At 34.0% G+C, this 20,784-nt stretch overlaps 1 protein-coding gene across 2 annotated transcripts in view; it reads right to left on the reverse strand.

Moving 5' to 3' along the window:
• Positions 1-20,784, reverse strand: part of PKN2 (protein kinase N2) — a 135,894-nt gene that overhangs the window by 63,147 nt on the left and 51,963 nt on the right. For both annotated transcript variants that reach the window (XM_039216633.1, XM_039216634.1), the window contains exons 2-3: positions 19,995-20,295; positions 2,014-2,168 (exon numbers count right to left, since the gene is read on the reverse strand). In XM_039216633.1, the coding sequence (XP_039072564.1) occupies positions 2,014-2,168; positions 19,995-20,295 (456 nt within the window). The remainder of the gene's footprint in view (positions 1-2,013; positions 2,169-19,994; positions 20,296-20,784) is intronic.

The following is a 20,784-nucleotide window of genomic DNA, read 5'->3' on the forward strand; positions in this document are numbered from 1 at the left end:
CTTTTCTTTTAACTTCAAAGGGTTCATAAACTTCTGAATCTAACCCATTAACTGTATATTTAAAATCTTATTCTAGGGGCGCCTGGGTGGCTCAGTCGGTTAAGCATCCGACTTCGGATCAGGTCATGATCTCACAGTTCATGGGTTCGAGCCCCGCGTCGGGCTCTGTGCTGACAGATGGCTCAGAGTCTGAAGCCTGCTTCAGATTCTGTATCTCCCTCTCTCTCGGACCCTCCCCTGCTCATGCTGTCTCTCTCTCTCTCAGAAAAAAACAAAAAACAAAAACCCCAACATTAAAAAAAAAAATCCAAAAAAAATCTTATTCTAGAGGATGGTAGCTAGATAAATTTAATTTTAATACTCCCATGCATTTACAACTCCAAGAACACTATTGCCTTAAAACAAAAAAAAATTCCAAATTGATAAAAATGAAAAATGCTTAAAACTAAAGGTCAATACTAAAAATAGTAACACAGAAAAAAAACAACTCTACTACCCCATAAATGTTCAATGTTAATAAAATGCTATCATGTATTATATACCAAGTAGAAACAAATATATTTCTCAAAAAATAAAAATTTATTTGAAATATGACATATAATCTAATTTTAATTAGTAGGCTAAAAATTTTTACTTATTAACATATACACATTCTCTCTTTTTAGCATCTTCCCAGATTTCTTTGGGTGGATAGATAGGGTGAATAGCTCCAAGTAAAAATTCCACCCCTGCTCCTCCTCAATTTTAAATTCTTAAACTAAAACACAAAGACAAAAACCTCCCCAAACACAAACTAATAACTTTAATTCTGCAATTAAGAAATATCTATTAAAATATTAAAGAAACATTATTTTGAAGAGGCAAGATCTTGAAAATAAATTAGTTGAGAATACCAACATAGATTTTATAGTAAGTCCACCTTTCTAAAACTTTTTGGAAATTAGAAAATTATAGAACCTTAGGTTGGAAAGAACCTTTAAAATAATCTGATTCAGTGGTTCCCAACATTTTCTCTTCTACATTATACCTCAGAACAAGGACACATTCTCATTACTAACAATTGTTCCCCATAACAATGATTTTCAGTGTGGAGTTACATGCCTGAACCAGATTCCCCAAGAACCCCACAGGTCTAGTCCGATCAGTACTGCTAGAATGTCCTGTCTTTTCATTTGTCCCTTCCTAAAAACCCGTAAAGAGTGATAAAAAACTCATTAGAGCCTAAATTTTTATTTTTTTTTTTAATGTTTTATTTATTTCTAGCGGAGAGAGAGAGAGACACAGCGTGAGCAGGGGAGGGTCAGAGAGAGAGGGAGATACAGACTCTGAAACAGGCTCCAGGCTCTGAGCTGGCAGTCAGCACAGAGCCCGACACGGGGCTCGAACCCACGAACCACGAGATCATGACCCAAGCGAAAGTCGGACGCTCAACCGACTAAGCCACCCGGGCGCCCCTAGAGCCTAAATTTTTAGAAGTAAACTTTTTGTCTTAGAACAATTTCAGATTCACAGAAAAGTTGCAAAAATGGACAGTTCTTATGTACCCTATACTCATACAGCTGAATTTTTTCATACTGGTTTTGGTAGGAGTAAGCAATTTTAAAAATATAATTTTAAAAACTTTGTTTCCAGCCTATTTTATTGTCAATACTTTGAAATCTGGAGGCTAAAATGGTCTTTCAAATAAAAAAACAGTGTTTAAACAGTAAAAGCACAGTAAGCACAAAAATGCAAAAACTGTGGTCCTATACAGACTGTGGAAAGGATACTTGTTTACAGTATAAGAGCTTTCAGAAGAAGGCAGAGCACCTTGTTTGACCTCAGTTGTGAGCATGCACATCAGAGGATCACAGTTTTCATCCCTCTGTGCATATTCACAAATGACTGTGAAGGGGCCCCTAGTACTGATGCTGAGGTCACAAATTTTATCAGGTAGGTGAATTCACACATATGGAATCTGCAAATCATGAGGACTGACTGTATAGCCTTATATTTATAATTTACAGTACTTACCTTTGAAGATCCATTTGAATACATCTGTATCATGTTCTCTGCACCTTGTTTCACTTTAAGTTCTATATCCAATTGTTTTTGTAAAGCCATCAATCTATTATTGCTAGTGGAACAACGAGGGTCACTGCTAGGGGTATCTGGAGTCCTTGGGCAATCTGTAAATTAAACAGCATGTCAAAATTAGTAGGACAAATTGCTGCTAAAAATGAATGTTAATATTCTCAAAGAATAAAGAATTATAGGGTGTGAGATGAGCTTAAAGTCACCTAAGTGGAATCTCCATATGTTTATAGATAATATAAGAATACAAGCCAAGAAAATATCCAAGTAGAGTTACAGGACCATCTGCCAGGGATACATGGAGTCTCAAACTGAATTAGAGCATTGCCCCAAGTTTGCCCCATACTACTATGTTTAAATTAAATAAAATCAAGTTGACTAATCTCTTAAAAATATCTAACAATTAAACTAAATCTCTACTCATTACCTGACTAGATAACAAAGCACATTTAAACATTATACAAATTCCTCTAAAGTAATTCTTTCTAAGTAGAACTAAGGATACTTCAAATATAATGCCAGCACTCTTTATAGTAATTATCTAAGCATACATATAAAGGACTTAACATTTTGCTTTCTACTAGGAGGATATTTAGTCACAATGAAAAATGTTTCAAAGATATTGACTGATACCACACTGCTGGTAGGGTGATATCCAAAAATTCAAGTCCATGACTTCTCATAAAGCATATGTGGTGCTTCCATTTTAAAATAAAAACTTCCAATAGAACCTTCTAATTATTTTGAGTAATCCTTTATTATTGAAATACTTCTAATAGTTTTATGATATAACTAAAATCCTTCATGTTGAAGTTCATTATTTTGTGTTTTATCTACCCTAGGTCCCTTGCTTATAAAAAAGCAAGCTAGAAGACTAGAGTACTAGACCTGGTTTAGTTATAGGTAACTTGGCAATCACTGGAAAACTGTCTAAACTGCAAATTACTTAACCTTTGTGCTTCAGGGTTCCCTTTTCTCCTCTACAATAAAAGATGGTGTGGCCAACTGATTTTAATGAATATGTTTTATGTTTGGCTTTATATTCCTTTAAAAAATCATTAGTTTAAAAACATTTCAATATAATGTGCTAACTGACTTGCAAAAATACTGGTGCTATGCTAAGTAATTACATAAAATACTATTTAATCGTTTATAAGCTATGCCACAAAGTGTAAGTCCTGATGTAAGTGCTCTATAAACTCATCCATTCTCATAAATAACCCTGTAATGAGCACTGCACCCATGTTTCAGGGGGGGAACCTCCAAAATTAGGGTACAGAGTAGTTAAGAAACTGGCCCAAGTCATGTGTAGTAAGTCAGTTCCATACCAAAGTCTACCTTAATAATTCCTGTGCTAAGCTGCCTTTTTGTCATTTAAAAACCTTATAAACAACTATGCTAGGCTCTGCATATGTACATACTTACATATATAACAGTATAATCACACACACAAATACATACATATATATATATGCATAATAAGCTTAAACTTAAAATAACTTGAGGTAGATATTATCCACATTTTACCCATCAGGAAACAGGCGAAGTCACAAAATTATTGAACTGAGATTCAAATTCAAGAAAGGTTTCTATTGCAACTGAAGTCCTTGCATTATAAATGGGCTACTCCAAAAACTGATTTTATAGGTGACATACTCTTATAAAAAACTGATATTAAAGTATAGGCAACTTTTCAGATCAGGCTCACAAAAGAACTACTTAACATATTGCTATGGACATAATATTTATGCTCCCAAAACGCATATGGTAGGCCTAGTGTGATGGTATTGGTGGTGAGCCCTCCAGGAAGTGATTAGATCATCAGGATGTTCTTTCTCTGTTAGCTAAGAATGCAGAGAAAAGATGCTGCCTGCAAACCAGACAGAGGGCCATTACCAGAACTCTGCCCCTGCTGGCACTTTGATCTCAGAGTTTCCAACCTCCAGAACTGTGATAAATCTATTATCAGATTTATCAGATTATAACAATCTATGTTATTTTGTTGAAGCAACCTAAACTAAGACACACACATACACACACACACACACACACACACACACACACACTCATAAGAGCAGTTAAGAGTACCCAGGTTTGAATTTGTTTTGAAACTGAAATTCAGTACAAACTATGTCACAGAAGGTAAGTTACTTAACAGCTCTGTGCCTCACTATCTTTATTGTTAAAAAGTAAAATAGCATCAAGCCCACAGGACTATTATGATTCAATAAGTTACATGTACAGAGCTTAGAAAAGGGCATGGCGCACAGTAAATATTCAATAAACATTAACTAGTCGTAGTCACTGTATGAAGTAGAAGTATATCTCCTGTTGAGTCCATAAATGAAATTCACATTATAGTAATGACTGAACAGGTGCATTCAGATCTGTGAACAATTAGGTTTTCTTCCTTTGTTCCTTTTTAAAAAAAATTTTGTAAAAACATAAATAATATAAGATTCTTGAAAGAAATCAAAATCACATTAAATTTGGCATACAAAGTTAATTTATAGTAAGCACATTTAAAAAAAAGAACCAGGATGCATTCATAGAAGGCTCTCAATTGAGAAAAGTGTGGAAATGTGTTATCTGTAAAATAGTTGATAGTGTTTAGCCTAGTATGAGAAAGAGAAATGATTATTGTTAAATATTTGTCTATGAAAGAAACTGTCCACTTACTACTAGCCCATAGGGCAGAGAATTAGGACAAATGGGTAAAAGTAGTGGGGGCAAAAATTTCATCACAGAATATTGAGAAATTCCTTACATTCTGAGTTATCTAGCAAAGAAATAATTTCCTTAAAATGCAGTAAAATCCCTTATATCTGGAAGCATTTATATAGAAGCTAGATTATAATCTGTAAAGATGCTATATGAGAAATTTTCACACACTGAAACAGGTTGTACTAAGGCAGTGACTGATCCATTGATTCTAACAGTCTGCGAATTTGTAGTAGTATTATGGAAAAGTATGTCAGTTCTAATATGGATTAGAAGAACATAAGAAATAATAGAATGATTAAGAGTCTGGGCTCTGGAGGTCAGAACGCCTGGGTTAAAATCCTGTGGCTACTGCTTACTGGTGTGGTCTGGTCACATACTTAGTTAACATTTTTGTGTTGCAGTTTCCTCAGCCACAGATTGGGGGTTATTGTGAAGATAAAGCCTGTATAGTGCTTAGGCCAGAGTTTAGGGCTCCATAAAATTACAAGTCAGGGAACAGTTAAGTAGCTGGTATTTCTGCTTAAAATTAATCTTCAAAGGAATTCACAAAGGTTCGTAATACAATCTCACTTTACAAATAAAAACAACCAAAACTTAGTTCAAGTCATTTGGAAAAGTCAAAAAAGTGTTTGCCAAGACAGAAATTTAACCTTAGATACATCTTGTTTTATAAAGTCCATTTTTTACTCATATAGAAGTCAGAGAAACATTTTCCTGTCCTCCTCAGATTTCACCTATTTTTCCTTTTATTAAAAAAGTTTTTCTTTATTTTGAGAGAAAGAGAGTGAGCATGAGTGAGGGAGGGGGAGAGAGAAAGGGAGATAGAGAATTCTAAGTAGGTTCTACACAGTCAGCACAAACCCTGAGATCAAGAGCTGAGCTGAAACCAAGAAATCAAGAGCTGGAAGCTCATCCAACTGAGCCACCCAGGTGCCCCAATCTATTTTTCTTTTAATGAGCTACTTTTCTTCTTTCCAGTTTCCTTTCTTACAGGTTATGGTAAATTACAGCATTATAAAACATACAGTTGCCAGTATATTTGTTAAACACTTTTCTTCTTGGTAAAACACATTTCAAAATAGCGCTAACTAGAACTCCCCATTAATGAGCACTGGGTGTTCTATGGAAACCAACATGACAATAAACCATTTTTTAAAAAATGTTCTCTTCTTTCAAAAAGACAGTTTTTTAAAATTTTGTAAGATGAAATTATTTTTCCACTCTAAGAGGAGCAAATGTTGAATCTATTCTTTTAATGTTTATTTTTGAGAATAAACAGGAGGGGCAGAGAGAGACAGAGACATGGAATCCAAAGCAGTTTCCAGGCTCTGAGCTGTCAGCATAGAGCCTCATGCAGGGCTTGAACTCACAAGCTGTGAGATCATGACCTAAGCCAGTCTGATGCTTAACCAACTGAGCCACCCAGCCACCTCTGAATCTATTCTGTTTTTGCTTGTTTGCTTGTTTGTTTAAGCCAGAAGCTTAACCGACTGAGCCACCCCCGCACCTCTGAATCTATTCTTAAATACATACTTTGCCACTTTAAAAAACTATACCCCACCATTAAGACTCATGATAAATCTCCATTTGCTGATTCTATTTGCTGTAATTACCAAACCAGCTTTTGGGGGAATAGGGGGAGTTCCAGAATTATTTGTACTTCTAAACCTTATCATACAAATTAAAATGTACGTTATAAGGGGCACCTGGGTGGCTCAGTTGGTTAAGCATCTGACTTTGGCTCAGGTCATAATCTCATGGTTCATGGGTTCAAACCCCACGTCAGGCTCTGCACTCACAGCTCAGAGCCTGGAGCCTGTTTCGGATTCTGTGTCTCCCTCTTTCTCTGCCCCTCCCCTGCTTGCACTCTGTCTCTCTCTCTCTCAAAAATAAATAAAACCATTAAACATTTTTTAAAAAGTGTATGTTATACAAATTCATTAAGAAAGCTTTAATATAATGTTTATATAGTAGTAGAATCAAAGAGGTTCCAAATTAAGTCCCACCTCAGAGCTAGGCATTAAAGGGTTTATGCTGACTAGCTTTACGTTAACTTTCATCAAACTCTATGGTCACTTAAAAAAAAAAAATCTCTACCACTCCAGAATGCAATGCACTTGACTTCCTCCATACTACTGTTAACTCAGGCATTCCTTTTTTCTTCCCTAACCATCCCCCAAATAGTCCCCTTTCTAATATGTCTTCAAAGCATCTTTTCTTCCTGCCACCAAAATATATATTATATAGTGTTACAATAATCTATTTCCATGTTTGTTTTCCCTCTGAGACTACAAGCATCTTCAGTGCTAGGGCTTATACTTAACTATTTTAATGGATGAGTTTAGTAGCAAATTAGACACAGAAAAATAGCAGACTAGTACTGAAAAATAAGGAAGTTCAAAAATGAGGTGAAGGGAATACAAAATGAAAGATTAAAAGAGACAGAGGGCAAAAAAATCTAAATCTATCTGTGTTTCAGAAACAAAAAAGAAAAATAATGATTCAAAGATATTATGTGAAGAGATAATGACAAATTTTTCAAAACTTTTAAGAAAATACCAATCCATGAATTCAAGCTATTCAATCAACTTCAAGCAGAAATATACAGGGGTAAAAAGTCCACACCTGGACACATGGTAAAACTTCAAAAAATCAAAAACAAAGAGAAAATCTTAAGAGCAGCCAAGGAAAGGGTACCTTTAAAGGAGCTACTGTAGACTGACAACAGACTTTTCAAAAATAGCAATGAAAGCTAGAAGAAATAGAATGACAGTTTCTTTACAAGTTATAATTATCAAACTTATATTGTAAACTCAGTGAAAATACCTTTCAAGAATTTAAAAAAAAAATACTACCAAGATGAAAAGAATGTCACAAATATAAACTCTTTAAAAGAAAACTCTAAAAGTGGCAGAAATAGGTAGATCAAAAGAAAAATTAGTAATGAAGAGCACAGAAAATGGTTTACATACGAGAAACCTTAAATGACCACTATATCAATCAATAATAGAGTCATGTAAAGGTTTCAAGAAGCTAGAATAAGAAACATGGCAACAACAATATATCAGTCAAGATATGGGTAAGTGGAGGCATTCTAAGGACTTTGAATTATATGGAGATGGGTAAGAACAGTGATTAACACTATAGTGTTTGAAAAGCATGCATTTTGTACTGTCTAAATTAACTAAAACTTCCAAAATAACTGACTGATGTTTCAAATACTATAAAAATGGCAAGAAAGAAGAAACACTGAAAGCACAAAATATAAATCCAAATATATCAGTAATTATTTAAATATGATGGGCTAAAAGACAATCTCAGACTGATTAACAGATTTGTCTAGGTAAAAATGAATAAAATAAAACTCAACTATATGTATTATTTACAAGAGACATATCTAAAAACACAGTAATATAGAAAAGTTGAAAGTAAAAGACTAGAATACTCAGTCAATAATCCCAACCCCCAAACTATATTTACAACAGACAAAAGATACTTCTCAGGCACAAAAATTATCGGGGGTAAGACAGTCATTTCACAATAATAAAAGGTTCAATTCATCATAAAGATAAATCAACTATAATTAGTGGATACCCAATAACATGGCCAAAAAAGAAAGTAAAATTGACAGAATTCAAAAGAAAACAGCAATTCCACATTCCACTAAATATTAACAGTGTTTTTAGTAATTAAAAGAATAAGCAGACACAAATCCAGTAAGGATGCAGATTTTAACATAACTAAATACTTAACCTATAAACATGCTAAGGATAACACCCAACAACTGGAGAATGTGCATTATTTTTTTGGCACACACAGAACATAAAACAAGTATCAGCACAAGGCACCGCAGTATAATAAGAAAAAAATCAATGAATAAAGGATAACTGGGAAGTCCTCATGGTTAATAACTAAGAAACACATTTTAAAAAAATTATTTATTTAGTTTTGAGAGAGACAGTACATGCAAGCAGGAAAGGGGCAGAGAGAAAAAGAGACAGAGAACCCCAAGCGGGTTCCACATAAAGCCTGGCATGGGGCTAGATCTCCTGAACTGGGCAATATGACCTGAGCCAAAGTCAAGTGTCAGATGCTTAACTGCCTGAGCCACCCAGGCACCCTGACACTTTATTTTTAAGAGAGTGTGTGCACAGCCTAGGTGCCCCAAGAAACACACTTTTAACTAGTTCATGAGATCACAAAGACATAATGAAAATGAGAAAATATTTCAGGGGTACCTGGATAGTGCAGTGATTAAGTATCTAACTCCTGATTTTGGCTCAGGTCACTATCTCATGGCCATGGGATCAGTCCCACGTGGGACTTTGTGCTGAGCATGAAGCCTGCTTGAAATTCTCTCTCCCTCTCCCCCTCCTCTGCCTGCAGGTGCACAAGGAAGGAAGGAAGGAAGAAAGGTTGGTTGACTGTTTTCAAAGTTATTACAAACTTTAGGTGATATCAGTATCATGGTTTCACAGATGCTCCTCCTTTTGTCTTTCCTTTTTAACAATAAATTAGTTATCTAATGAACAAAAGTGCTTTTGTGAAATTTGTGGTATCTATCATCATAGGTCAAAGGACTTGGGAGCTGTCTCACCCATATTCGCATCCAGTACTAGGCAGACAAATCTTGGTAACCCAAAATAAATCAAAGACTTGATTATCAAAGACCTGATACCATAAAACTCTTAGAAGAAAATGTAGGAAAGAGCCCTCTACAACAGCCCTGGCAATGGTTTTTTGGATATAATACCAAAAGCACAAGCGACAACACCAACAAGCAACAAAAGCTAAAATAACTTCAATTTACATGTAACTAAAAAGTTTTTGCACAGTAAAAACAATTAACAAAATGAAAAGCAATATACAGAATGGGAGAAAATATTTGCAAATTATCTAATAAAGGGTTAATATCCAAAAACCATAAAGAACCCACACAATTTCAATAGCAAAAAAAGAAAGGAAAATCTGATTAAAAAATGGGCAGAGGAGCTAAATAAGCATTTTTTTCTGAAGAAAACATTCAATCATAGAGAAGACAAGAGGTAAATGCATGTCCTCAAGGCTATGGAGATACAGGAACCTTTGTATTTTGGTGATGGGAATGTAAATTGATGCAGCCATTATAGCAAACAGTATCGAGGTTCCACAAAAAATTAAAAATAGAACTAGCATATGATTCAGTAATCTCAGTCCTGGGTATATATTTAAGGGAAATAAAACTATATCCAAAATACAAATGCACTCCTATGTTTACTGAAGCATTTACTAACAATAGCCAAGATATGGGAAAAAACCTAAAGATCCATCAATGGTAGTATGGATAAAGACACAGGGTGTGTATGTTTGTATTTATACACACACACAATGGAATATGTATTATGCAGCCATTTATGACAACATGGATGGACCTTGAGGACATAATGCTAAATGGGGTACTTCAGACACAGAAAGACAAATATGTATATTATCCCTTAAATATGGAATCTGAAGAAGCCAAAATGTCATAAAACAGAATGAAGAATGGTGGTCGCCAGATGCTGGAGGGTGGGAAGACTGAAGCTGTGTCTTTAGGGGTACAAACTTGGAACTGGTAAATAAACAGGTCCTGGAGATCTAATTCACTGCAACTGATTATAGACAACAATGCTATACTATAAACTTCATAGTTACTAAGAGACTAGATTTTCTTGTTCCCACCACATAAAAGATGATAATGATGTGACTTGATAAAGGTGTCAGCTAATGCTAGGGTGGTAATTATATCGCAATATATAATGTATCAAACCAACATGCTGTACCCCTTAAACTTACAAAAGGTTACATGCACACTATATTATCAATAAAAATAAATTTAAAAAATTTACATATGGTAACTTCTATGATGCAATTAAGCAATACTGGGATGATTATTCAGAAGCCCTGAACACATATATTAGAAAAGAGAATAAATTTAAGGTGCTAAGCATCTATCAAGTTAAGGGTTTTTTTTAAGTTTATTTATTTTGAGAGAGAGAGCAAACAGGGTAGTGGCAGAGAGAGAGGGGAAGAGAGAGAATCCCAAGCAGGCTCTGCACTGTCAGAACAGACCCTGAAGTGAGTCGTGAACTCATCATGAACCATGAGATCATGACCTGAGCCAAAATCGAGCTGGACACTTAACTGCCTGAGCCACCCACATACCCAAGTTACTTAAAAAAAAAAAACAAAAAACACCAAAAAGCCAAATAATTCCAAAGAGAACAGGAGAAAGGAAGTATTCAGATAACAGCAGAGAATAACAAAATAAAATACACAAAAGAAAAGATCAGTAAAGTGAGAGAGAGAAAAAGAGAAATAGAGAGAGAGAGGCAGAATATGGGAAATCTTAGAAAAGTGGTCAAGGAAGAGAAATGGAGAACATACCAATATTAGCAATAAAAGAGGGAATGTTACTATAGATAAATGCGGACTTTAAACAAATAACAGATGTTATAAATTATGTCAATAAATTTGAAAATTAAATGGATAACATCTTAAGAAACTAATGTCACCAAAAAGAAGTTAAAACAGGGTAATAATTACCTATAAAATTCAAAGTGCTATGAGACACCTTAAACTAAAACATTAGAATATATTTGCAATCTGACACTATAGGTTGACTAACTTCATACTCCGTGTTCAATCTTTTTCTCTCTTGCTTAAAATAAGAGGCAAGGGGGAAAACAAAACAAAACAAACAAAATTTCTCAGTCTCACTTGCAGTTGGGGGGTAAGAAAAAGGCAGTGTATGTTGCATGTGTCTCAATCCTATGGGAGATAAAAGCAGACATCTGTAGGTTTATTCTTCTGAGAATGCTTTTGCTTTTCTGATGAAAAGAGACTTGCTAAGCTCTCATCATCCTGGTGGAATAAAACTTGGGTTTTAATAAGAGCTCAAGAAAAGGCTGTGAGGTAATCCTACAAAGTAGGCGATCAGATCAGAAGGAACCTAAAAACAGAAAGCTCAAAACGTGCCATCCACACTGGCTGAATAATTTGCTGACTTGCCCTTGGCTTGGGATGACTGTGGGGAAGGAGAATGGATATTCTTTAAAAATTCCTATTGCTCTTGGGGTGCCTGAGTGGCTCAGTCAGTTAAGCACCCTTGGCTCAGGTGATGATCTTGCAGCTTTTTAGTTTGAACCCCATGTCTGTGCTGACAGCTCAGAGCCTGGAGCCTGCATTAGATTCTGCGTCCCTCTCTCGCTCTGCCCCTCCTCTGCTCAACGCTGTCTCTCTCTCTCTCAAGAATAAATAAACATTAAAAAACAATTCCTACTGCTCTCACACAGGTCTGATGCAAGAAGTTTTTAAAAACTTTTTTATGTTTATTTTTGAGAAAGAGACAGAATGTGAGTGGGGGAGAGGCAGAGAGAGAGAGAGAGGGAGACACAGAATCGAAGCAGGCTCCAGGTTCTGAGCCGTCAGCAGAGAGCCCGGCGTGGGGCTTGAACTCACAAACCATGACATCATGACCTGAGCCAAAGTCAGATGCTAACCGACTGACCTACCCAGGTGCCTCCAAAAAGTTAAAGTTTATTTTATTTTTAATTTTTTAATGTTTTATTTTATTTTTGAGAGAGAAAAAGAGAGAGACAGCATGGGCAGGGGAGGAGCAGAGAGAGAGAGGGAGACACAGGATCTGATGACAGGCTCCAGGCTCTGAGCTAGCTGTCAGCACAGAGCCTGACACGGGGCTTGAACCCACAAACTGGGAGATCATAACCTTAGCTGAAGTCAGGCGCTTAACCGACTGAGCCACCCAGGCGCCCTAGTTTAAATTTATTTTAATTGGCCTCAGGTTGATAATGCTTCTAGGCCACCTTCCCAAAAATATGCAAATCTTCTTTAAAAAAACGCATTTTAAAGCCAGACCTAAAAGAATTCCCACAGATAAAGTTCCAGTGAAAATGTGCACACAATTAGAAATCACAAAGCTCAGGTAGAAAAAAATTCACCATGAATGAGAAAAACACTACACTGTAATGTAGCGTTTATTTATTATGACTTATTATCATTATTTTCTACCAAATGTGAAAAGTGTATCTAATATGTAAAATTAAATATAAAGGGTATCAAAAGAATGACCAGGACAAGAGACTATAAAAAATTAACAAAACAGAACTTCTAGTATAAAATATTATATAATAGAAATTAGAAATACAATACATGTGATCAAGAGCAAACTGGTCACAGGTAAAAAGAATATTTGAGAAATGGAGATGGATTTGAAGAAATTATCATGCATTGAACTGGAGTTCCAAAATGAAAGAGTTGAGAGAATACAGGAGATTCATATTCAAATAAAAAACAAAGGCTAAGAATTTCCCATAATTGATGAAATATATAAATCTCAGATTCAAAAAAACCTAACAAATCCTAGGCAAATCAAATAAAAGGAAATCTACACCATTATATTAAAAAAGCAGAACACAGCAGACAGATATTATCTTAAGAAAAACTAAGGAAATATCTTTTTGAAGTGTATACCTTCAGGACGAAAAAGAAACAAAATGATTCTAGAAGGAAGGTCTAAGAAGCATGAGGATATGGTAGACAAAGAAAATAATAAACATGTTGGTAATTATAAACCAACAATGACTATATGAAACAATAATTAGATCTAATTTGTGGAACTGAAGATAAAATGATAGAACTAGAATACGGACAACAATGGCATATAAGTGTAGTTAAGCAGCCTGGATTTAAAGTGTTCTGTTTATTGTGTGGTATGAAAAGAGGGGATACCATTCACAGTACAGCTGACAAACAGAAACCACACTAGATAGTTTGAACAGAGGGAATTTAATACAGGGAACTGGTTACATCATATATATCCAGATATTATGCAAAGGATGAGGGACAATACAGTGATAAATTAAAGAGCTTAGGCAGGTGTACTGCTATGGAAGTCACCAGAAAATATAATGTGGTTAAAATGCTCCTAAGAGGAGATTTTTCAGAGCCAGAATGATGAGTAAAAACAATTTGTTAGTAATTTCACCAACAATGCATAGAGCAACAGATATACTGTTTTTGGAGCATTTAGTATTTTCTCTAAAACCACAATTGAATAGTTAGCTTCCAAGATGAATTAGAGTTCTAGAACATAAGAACAATCCATATTCTTAGAAGGCTCCTGATTACTTAAGGTCCAGCCTTAAACTGGCTCCCTGATTCTTTTGGAGGTACATAGTAACATAGCTGACCTTGAGTCTCCCCAGCCCCAAGAAAGCTTCCTCAGACTTTACCTACATCCAATGAGGTTTCAAGTCCAGAATTAGAAGAGCTTAGGTTCTCATAATTGACCTTTTATCAAGATATTAAAACACTTTATTCATAAAACACCCTAGAAAGGGCATATATAGTATATCCTCCAGGTTTTACAAATGAGAAAAGCAAGGTTTAGAGGGGATGCAAGTGGTATACAATTATATAATGGTCCAACCTGGATCATCAGATCTCAGATCATATAACCTTTGATCTTTATTTTATATGCAGCTGACTCCCAGTGCTCAATATTCATTAAGTGGTACTTATACAGCCAGGATGCCTGATTATGGAACAAGGCTATTTACTTATTGCATTAAAAAAAATAGCACGAGGAAATATTGTTGAAACAAACCTAGCTAAATATAAATTAATAAAAGTAGTAGCATGCTGAAGCACTCTTCCATCTCAAGTCTTACAAAGTTCCTTTACAAACTTCCATCTCAAGTCTCAGCTACTGTTCACTCACCAACATTCTGGTTTTCACTTGGTATTTATATATTGATATTTTAAGAATAAACTGCTCCAGAATCTTGCCATGTGTTACAGTTATATTAACTGTTTATATTTCCCCTAAAATCTAGCTATTTTGTTTAAACAGATAGGCTTACCTTATATAGCCATCTCAACATGCCTGGATTATAGGAATACTTACATTATTAACAGATGCTTAATCAGTTAATTTGTGTACTCATGATGACCTCTGTCATATGTCATCAATTAAAGTAATGTTGTTGAGATCTTTTTTTCCCCCAGTTTTTCAAAAGTTTATTTTATTTTGAGAGAGGGAGTAGAGGGGCAAAGAGAGAGGGAGTGAGAATCCCAAGTAGGCTCTGCTCTGTCAGCCCAGATAGAGTCTGACATAGGGTTTGAACTCACAAACATGAGATCATGACCTGAGTCAACATCAAGAGTCAGATGCTTTTAACTGACTGAGCCACCCAGGAACCCCACTGAGAAATTCTATAACTAATACAACATCTGGTTTAGCTTTCTTAATATTTTATAAAAATAGCATGGATAAGACTGTGGGCTGTAACTTTTTTTTGTTGTTTAAGGTGAATGTAGGCATTAAAAATTTCAAAATTGCTGTACCTGTTATATTACATCTTAGTGTTTGAAAACTGACACTGTATCACCTGGCAGAGAAGACTTCTTCAATCTGTACATAACTCTGTAGTTAGGGCATGTACAGGTCTTCCATAAATTCTCCTTAAGATAGTGCTACCTTGTTTTATTCTTTTCTACCTCTGGTAACAATAATCTGTATCATCAACCACTATACACCTGTTGGACTGGTTAAAAAATATATTAACAATACCAAGAGCTGGAGAGAATGTGGAACAACCAGAGCTTTCATATATTCCTGACAAGGATGAAAAATGATATAGCCACTCTGGAAAACATTCTGGTAGTTTCCTATAATGTTAAACATATTCTAACATATGACTTAGGAATCATACTCTTAAGCATTTACTAAAGTGAACTAATAACATATTTACACAAAACCTATTAAAAGGTAGATTATCAGCCTTACTGATAATTGACAAAAACTGGGAAACTACCCTCATGTTCTTGGTTAATGGATAAATTATGGTAAATCTATACAATGGACTTACTACTCAGCAATAAAAAAGAATGAATTATTGATAAATCCAAGAACATGAATGTACTTCAAAATGCAGTCAGTTGCAAAAGATTATATACTTTATGACTCTATTGGTATGATATTCTTGAAAAGCAAACTACAGTGACAGACAACAGACCAGTGGATGCCAGGGAATGTGGAATGAGGAGAGGGTGTGACTCCAAAGAAACAACACTGTTCCTTTTTCTGACTGTGGTGGTTACATAAACCTAGCGTGAATTAAAATTTATGAAATGATATACCAAAGAAGAATCAATGTTATCGTGCATTATCTTTTTTAAAAAAATTACATCATTAAAGAATTCAAGTGTTAGGAATCTAGGAATCATGTAATCTCATGATTTTAAAGATGAGGAAAGGTATCCAGGCGTGTTAAAAGTGACTTGCTAATTAATGATCATAATTACTCAATGGCAACCCTTTCCTTAAGAATTTAAAACTTAATACAAAGTATGTTTAACTCAAAATGAAAAGTTCAGTCAGAAATAAAAAATATGCAGAATCACATAACAAGTCAGGCTACATATTTCACACTTACATTTTAATACATATAAAAGTCAACTATAATTTCTATGTCCTATTTAGGTGGACAGGCCAAGAATTTTAAAAAAATTAAATTCCTACTTCTATTCAAGAGAGACTTCATAAACTGCATCTTAGACATTTGGAAAGAAAACTTCTCTAATATAGTTATTATCTCCAGAACTTAGAGGAATTTCTAAAGTTAACTCTAAAAATTTCCAATATTATTAGTTTTAAACCAAATCAGTATTTCCCTTCTGGATATTCTAGATACTAAAGAAAATATCTACTACTTTAATACGTAAAAATCAGTCTATAAATTTGGTGGAGTATGAGAAGATGGAAATGGGAAGAGGTATAAGAAAAGGAAATAAGATGAAAACAAAGGTGGTTCTATTATAGAAATTACCAGCTATATTTAATCAAATATGAAATACATTCTTATAATCTTCTTTAGGGATGATACACAGAAGTCAAATATTCAAGATACTGGTTCTTTCCCAAATATTTCCTCTTGTAGTCTCAGGTGCCAACTAAGACTTAGATTACCACTCCAGTTGACAGAGATCCAATAATTTTTTTCATAAGGTAAATTCAGCCTCATCTAATAATATCTCTATAACTTCTATGTGGGATAATACTAATGAGACTATCTTAAAGTATTCAGAAGGTCAACAGTTATGGGCATGAAGAAAACATTAAAAGAATTAATTTCTTGCTACTCCTAAGAATAAATTAACACTCAATATATTTTACCAACAACATAATCAGATCTTGATATTATAATGTGCAATATTTCAGAATTTTATAGTTAAGTCTTAAAGTTCATCTGATAAAAATATTATTTTACAAATAAAAAGCTAAATAGTTAATTATTGCAGAAGTGAATTAAGAGCAGGCCTAATTACTTACACAGTAATTATTCATATAATGTAGACTTAAATTTTGTCCCTTTTCTTTGAGCATTAGGCTTGCATACCTCTAAGAAGAGAGGAATGAGCTAAACACTTCTGTTATTAATCCGCATAATTTAGAGAACTGAAAGCAAAGAACTATGTTCTTGAATCTTCTTGTCAGACCTAATTAAAGTAAATGATTTTGTTTACCTTAATATGCAATGTAAAATACAGAAAATTTTCTGGCAGTCCCACCTAGAATTAATTTTGAACTACCTTTAATCCTGTATTTTTTGTTTTTACTACTGTTAAATAGGTGATGAGGGAAAAAGGAAAAAACAACAACAGCTTACTACCAAGTTGTATGAATATGCCATTTGCAAAGAGAACAATTTTTTAATAAACTCAAATTTTAACAATCATGTCAATTTTATGCCACATAAAGTATTAAAAAGTTACAGAAGAAGCTACATTTCATGTAACATTTGCCCTGCAATTATCTGGAAAGTCAATATTAAAAATGATCAGTAAAACAAGTTTCTGGATTTATTTAACCTAAAACTTTTATTCAAGGCTTTTTTCCCCTAAATTATTAAATTTTTAAAGTAATATGATAAACTATACTTTGGTATTTATTATAAGAACAAATACAAGATATTTACTGGTTTCTTTTTCTTTTTTTGAGATATACAACTTAATAGCTACTATATTGCAAGCTCTATGATCAGCCTCAAAAATAGGTGAATAAAAACGCGTCCTTAACTACAAGGGGCATATGGTTTAGTAAGTGATATAAACATGGACAGAAGAAATCACAATGCAGTATAATACAACAATTACATGGACAAAGTATAACAGAAAGATAATCAGAGAAAATCAGGGAAGGTTTCACAGTGATATCCAAATTGGCTTTTGAGAAAGGAAAAGAATTTGATAGTAGGACCTAAAGGTCATTTCTTTATATGCAACTTTAGGGAAGACAAACCTAAAGTGACAGAAGATAGAACAGAGGTTGGTTAAAACCAGGGATTCAGACTAGAGACTGACTGAGAATTAGTGTGGTGATGGAAATCTTCAGGACCCACTGGTTTCAGTGACAGTTACCTGGGTACACACATTTGTTAAAACTCATCAAATCACATACTTAAACTATGTGCATTTTATCAAATTAATTTATATTCTGGTAATTTTTTAAGAGGGACCGGGAAAACCAAATAGGCTATTTGTCATGTGGCAAAAACTTTTCAATATTCCAATTACAAGGTAGTTATCAGTATTCTGTAAGGCAAAAAATGCTTTCTCTAAATAAACAGAGTTTAAAGCTTCAGGGCTGTTTCTTATTTTAGACTTCTCCTCAAGTCTAATGGGCAAAAAATGAAGAGCTCGGCAGAGTTCCAATAGAACAAGCTACTTCTAAGTTTATATGATATTGCTAAGAAAAGCATTTTCATAATATAAATTTCCATTTATATATAATTATTGAATGTGTGGGTAAGAGAATACTAGATGAGGAGTTGAAGAGTTCTTAGCTAACTTTGTTATTCTGGGAAAATTAATTCACATCTTTGGGATGATTTCAGTTCTAAAATAAGAGGACTGGTTTCTCTATGATTTCTGTCATTTTTAAGATTCAAATATTCTTACAAGGTTGAAATTTCTACATAGAGTCTACAAATGAAATTCCCAAGGTTAAGTCCCAGAAGTTGAAATTGATGGATTAAAATAAGTTTTATCAAGTACACTGAATATCTAAAGTATTTTATGCAACTTTTTACATTGGTAATTTGAGGTTCTTAGTCAAATGTATTAGTCAAATTTAATTAGTCAAATATAATTTTGCCTATCCCTGTTATTTCTTATTAACTAATCTCAGAGATACTTCTAAAATTTCTATGCAGTTGGATACATTACTGTACATACACCACTCATTTTCTCTGCAAATGAAGACACTGATGATTACAGAGATTACAAACCTTGCTTAAAATATCATCTTTGCAAAGACCAAACTATTAGACAAATGTGTCTTATATGATTTAATATAAAAAGTTTTAGAAAGAATGCATATATTATATACATCGATAAGTACTGACACAAAAAGAGAAATTATTTTCCAGGAAAGATATACAACAAAAAGTTAGTAATGCTACTTTTAGGGAAAGAGCTTAGGGTAGAGAGAGTCAGTTTTTCTATTTTTACTTTCTGTACCACTGAAAAATTTCCAACATGAACATTTGTTAATTCCACTGTTTAAAATCTTAGGTTGGACTTATGGGTTATATGTTTTCCTTTTATTTTCTATATTTAAGGAAAAAAAAAGTAATGTTTGGATTTAAAAATTTTCTCCTTCCTTTTCAAACGATATGCCTGGTGGCTTAGTTGTTAATTCAGTTGCTTTGAGCACAAAGAACAAAGGTCATAGGTTTGATTAATTACATTTGTAAAGAATAAAAATATCCCTCAGTTACAGAATACATTTTTAACTTTAAAAAGTCATCTGGCAAACTCGTGCTGTTGATCACAAGGATGAATCAGGTAAGAGCACGTGGTTGACTCAGTACAAAACATTAATCTTGGAAAAATAACTCTAAGTGATGTCTTACTGACAGAGGGTAAGAAAGAAGACAGCAGTTACTCATCTCTAAGCAAATGTTTCAATTTTCATATCCATCAAGCCACCGTACTTCTGAATAGAAATATAAACAAGACCTTAACCATCAGAGAAAATACAGTCCCTGTACTTTCAGAAAAACTAAAAAGTAGAGCTTCACAAAGTTTACTAATTTCAAAGAAGATATACATATTAATGTACTATAAAAACATCATATAAAATACATATATACCTGTAACATCTTCTGGATCTGATACAACAATATGTGCATTTAGTTCCTGTAGCTTGTGATGCAGTTCTTCTAATTTTTTATTTGATTTTTTCAAAATGTTGTCCACATAAGCCAAACTTTTTTTATCTGTTGTGACTTTCCTCAGATTTTCAGCTCCTTCTTTGATTTTCAGTTCTTTCCTTATTTCTCTCTTGATTCGATCCTTGATATCATCCAATTTCTGTTGCACCATTGTATCTGAAAAGTCTAATTTTTGAACAGCACTCACATTCTCAGAAAATGGAAGACTTCGGGAATCTCCCTACAGGAAAAAAATAAACATACAAATGTGATAGTTTAGGAAAGTTAGCTGCTCAGTAAAATGTGCATCATAAGAACAAAACTGTATATTCAGTGATCCTTTATTAAATATATTATACTTAATTACATTTAATTCTTTTCTTAATAAGCAACAGACTAGTAACCTTTATTATTGCCATACAAAACCCTAAGTTTAAAAACTCTGCCCACTCACTAAATAGCATTACCTGACAAATTTATATTAAAATAAACACATCTACACACAAAGGCATCTTAGAGTTGTATAAAGACAGTGGATCTCTGTTATCTTATGAACCCAAGTTAGACCCTAACATACTGTGAACCTTGAGCAAGCTACTTTTTTTAAGCTTTTACTTATCTATTTATTTATTTTAATATTTTAATGTTCATTTTGGGGGGGGAGGGGGGGAGGGAGGGAGGGAGAGGTGGGGGGGGAGGGGGGGAGGGAGGGAGGGAGAGGCAGAGGGGG

Source organism: Hyaena hyaena, unplaced genomic scaffold (genome assembly GCF_003009895.1).
Source record: "Hyaena hyaena isolate Hyena2069 unplaced genomic scaffold, ASM300989v1 scaffold_648, whole genome shotgun sequence".
Lineage (NCBI taxonomy): Eukaryota > Metazoa > Chordata > Mammalia > Carnivora > Hyaenidae > Hyaena > Hyaena hyaena.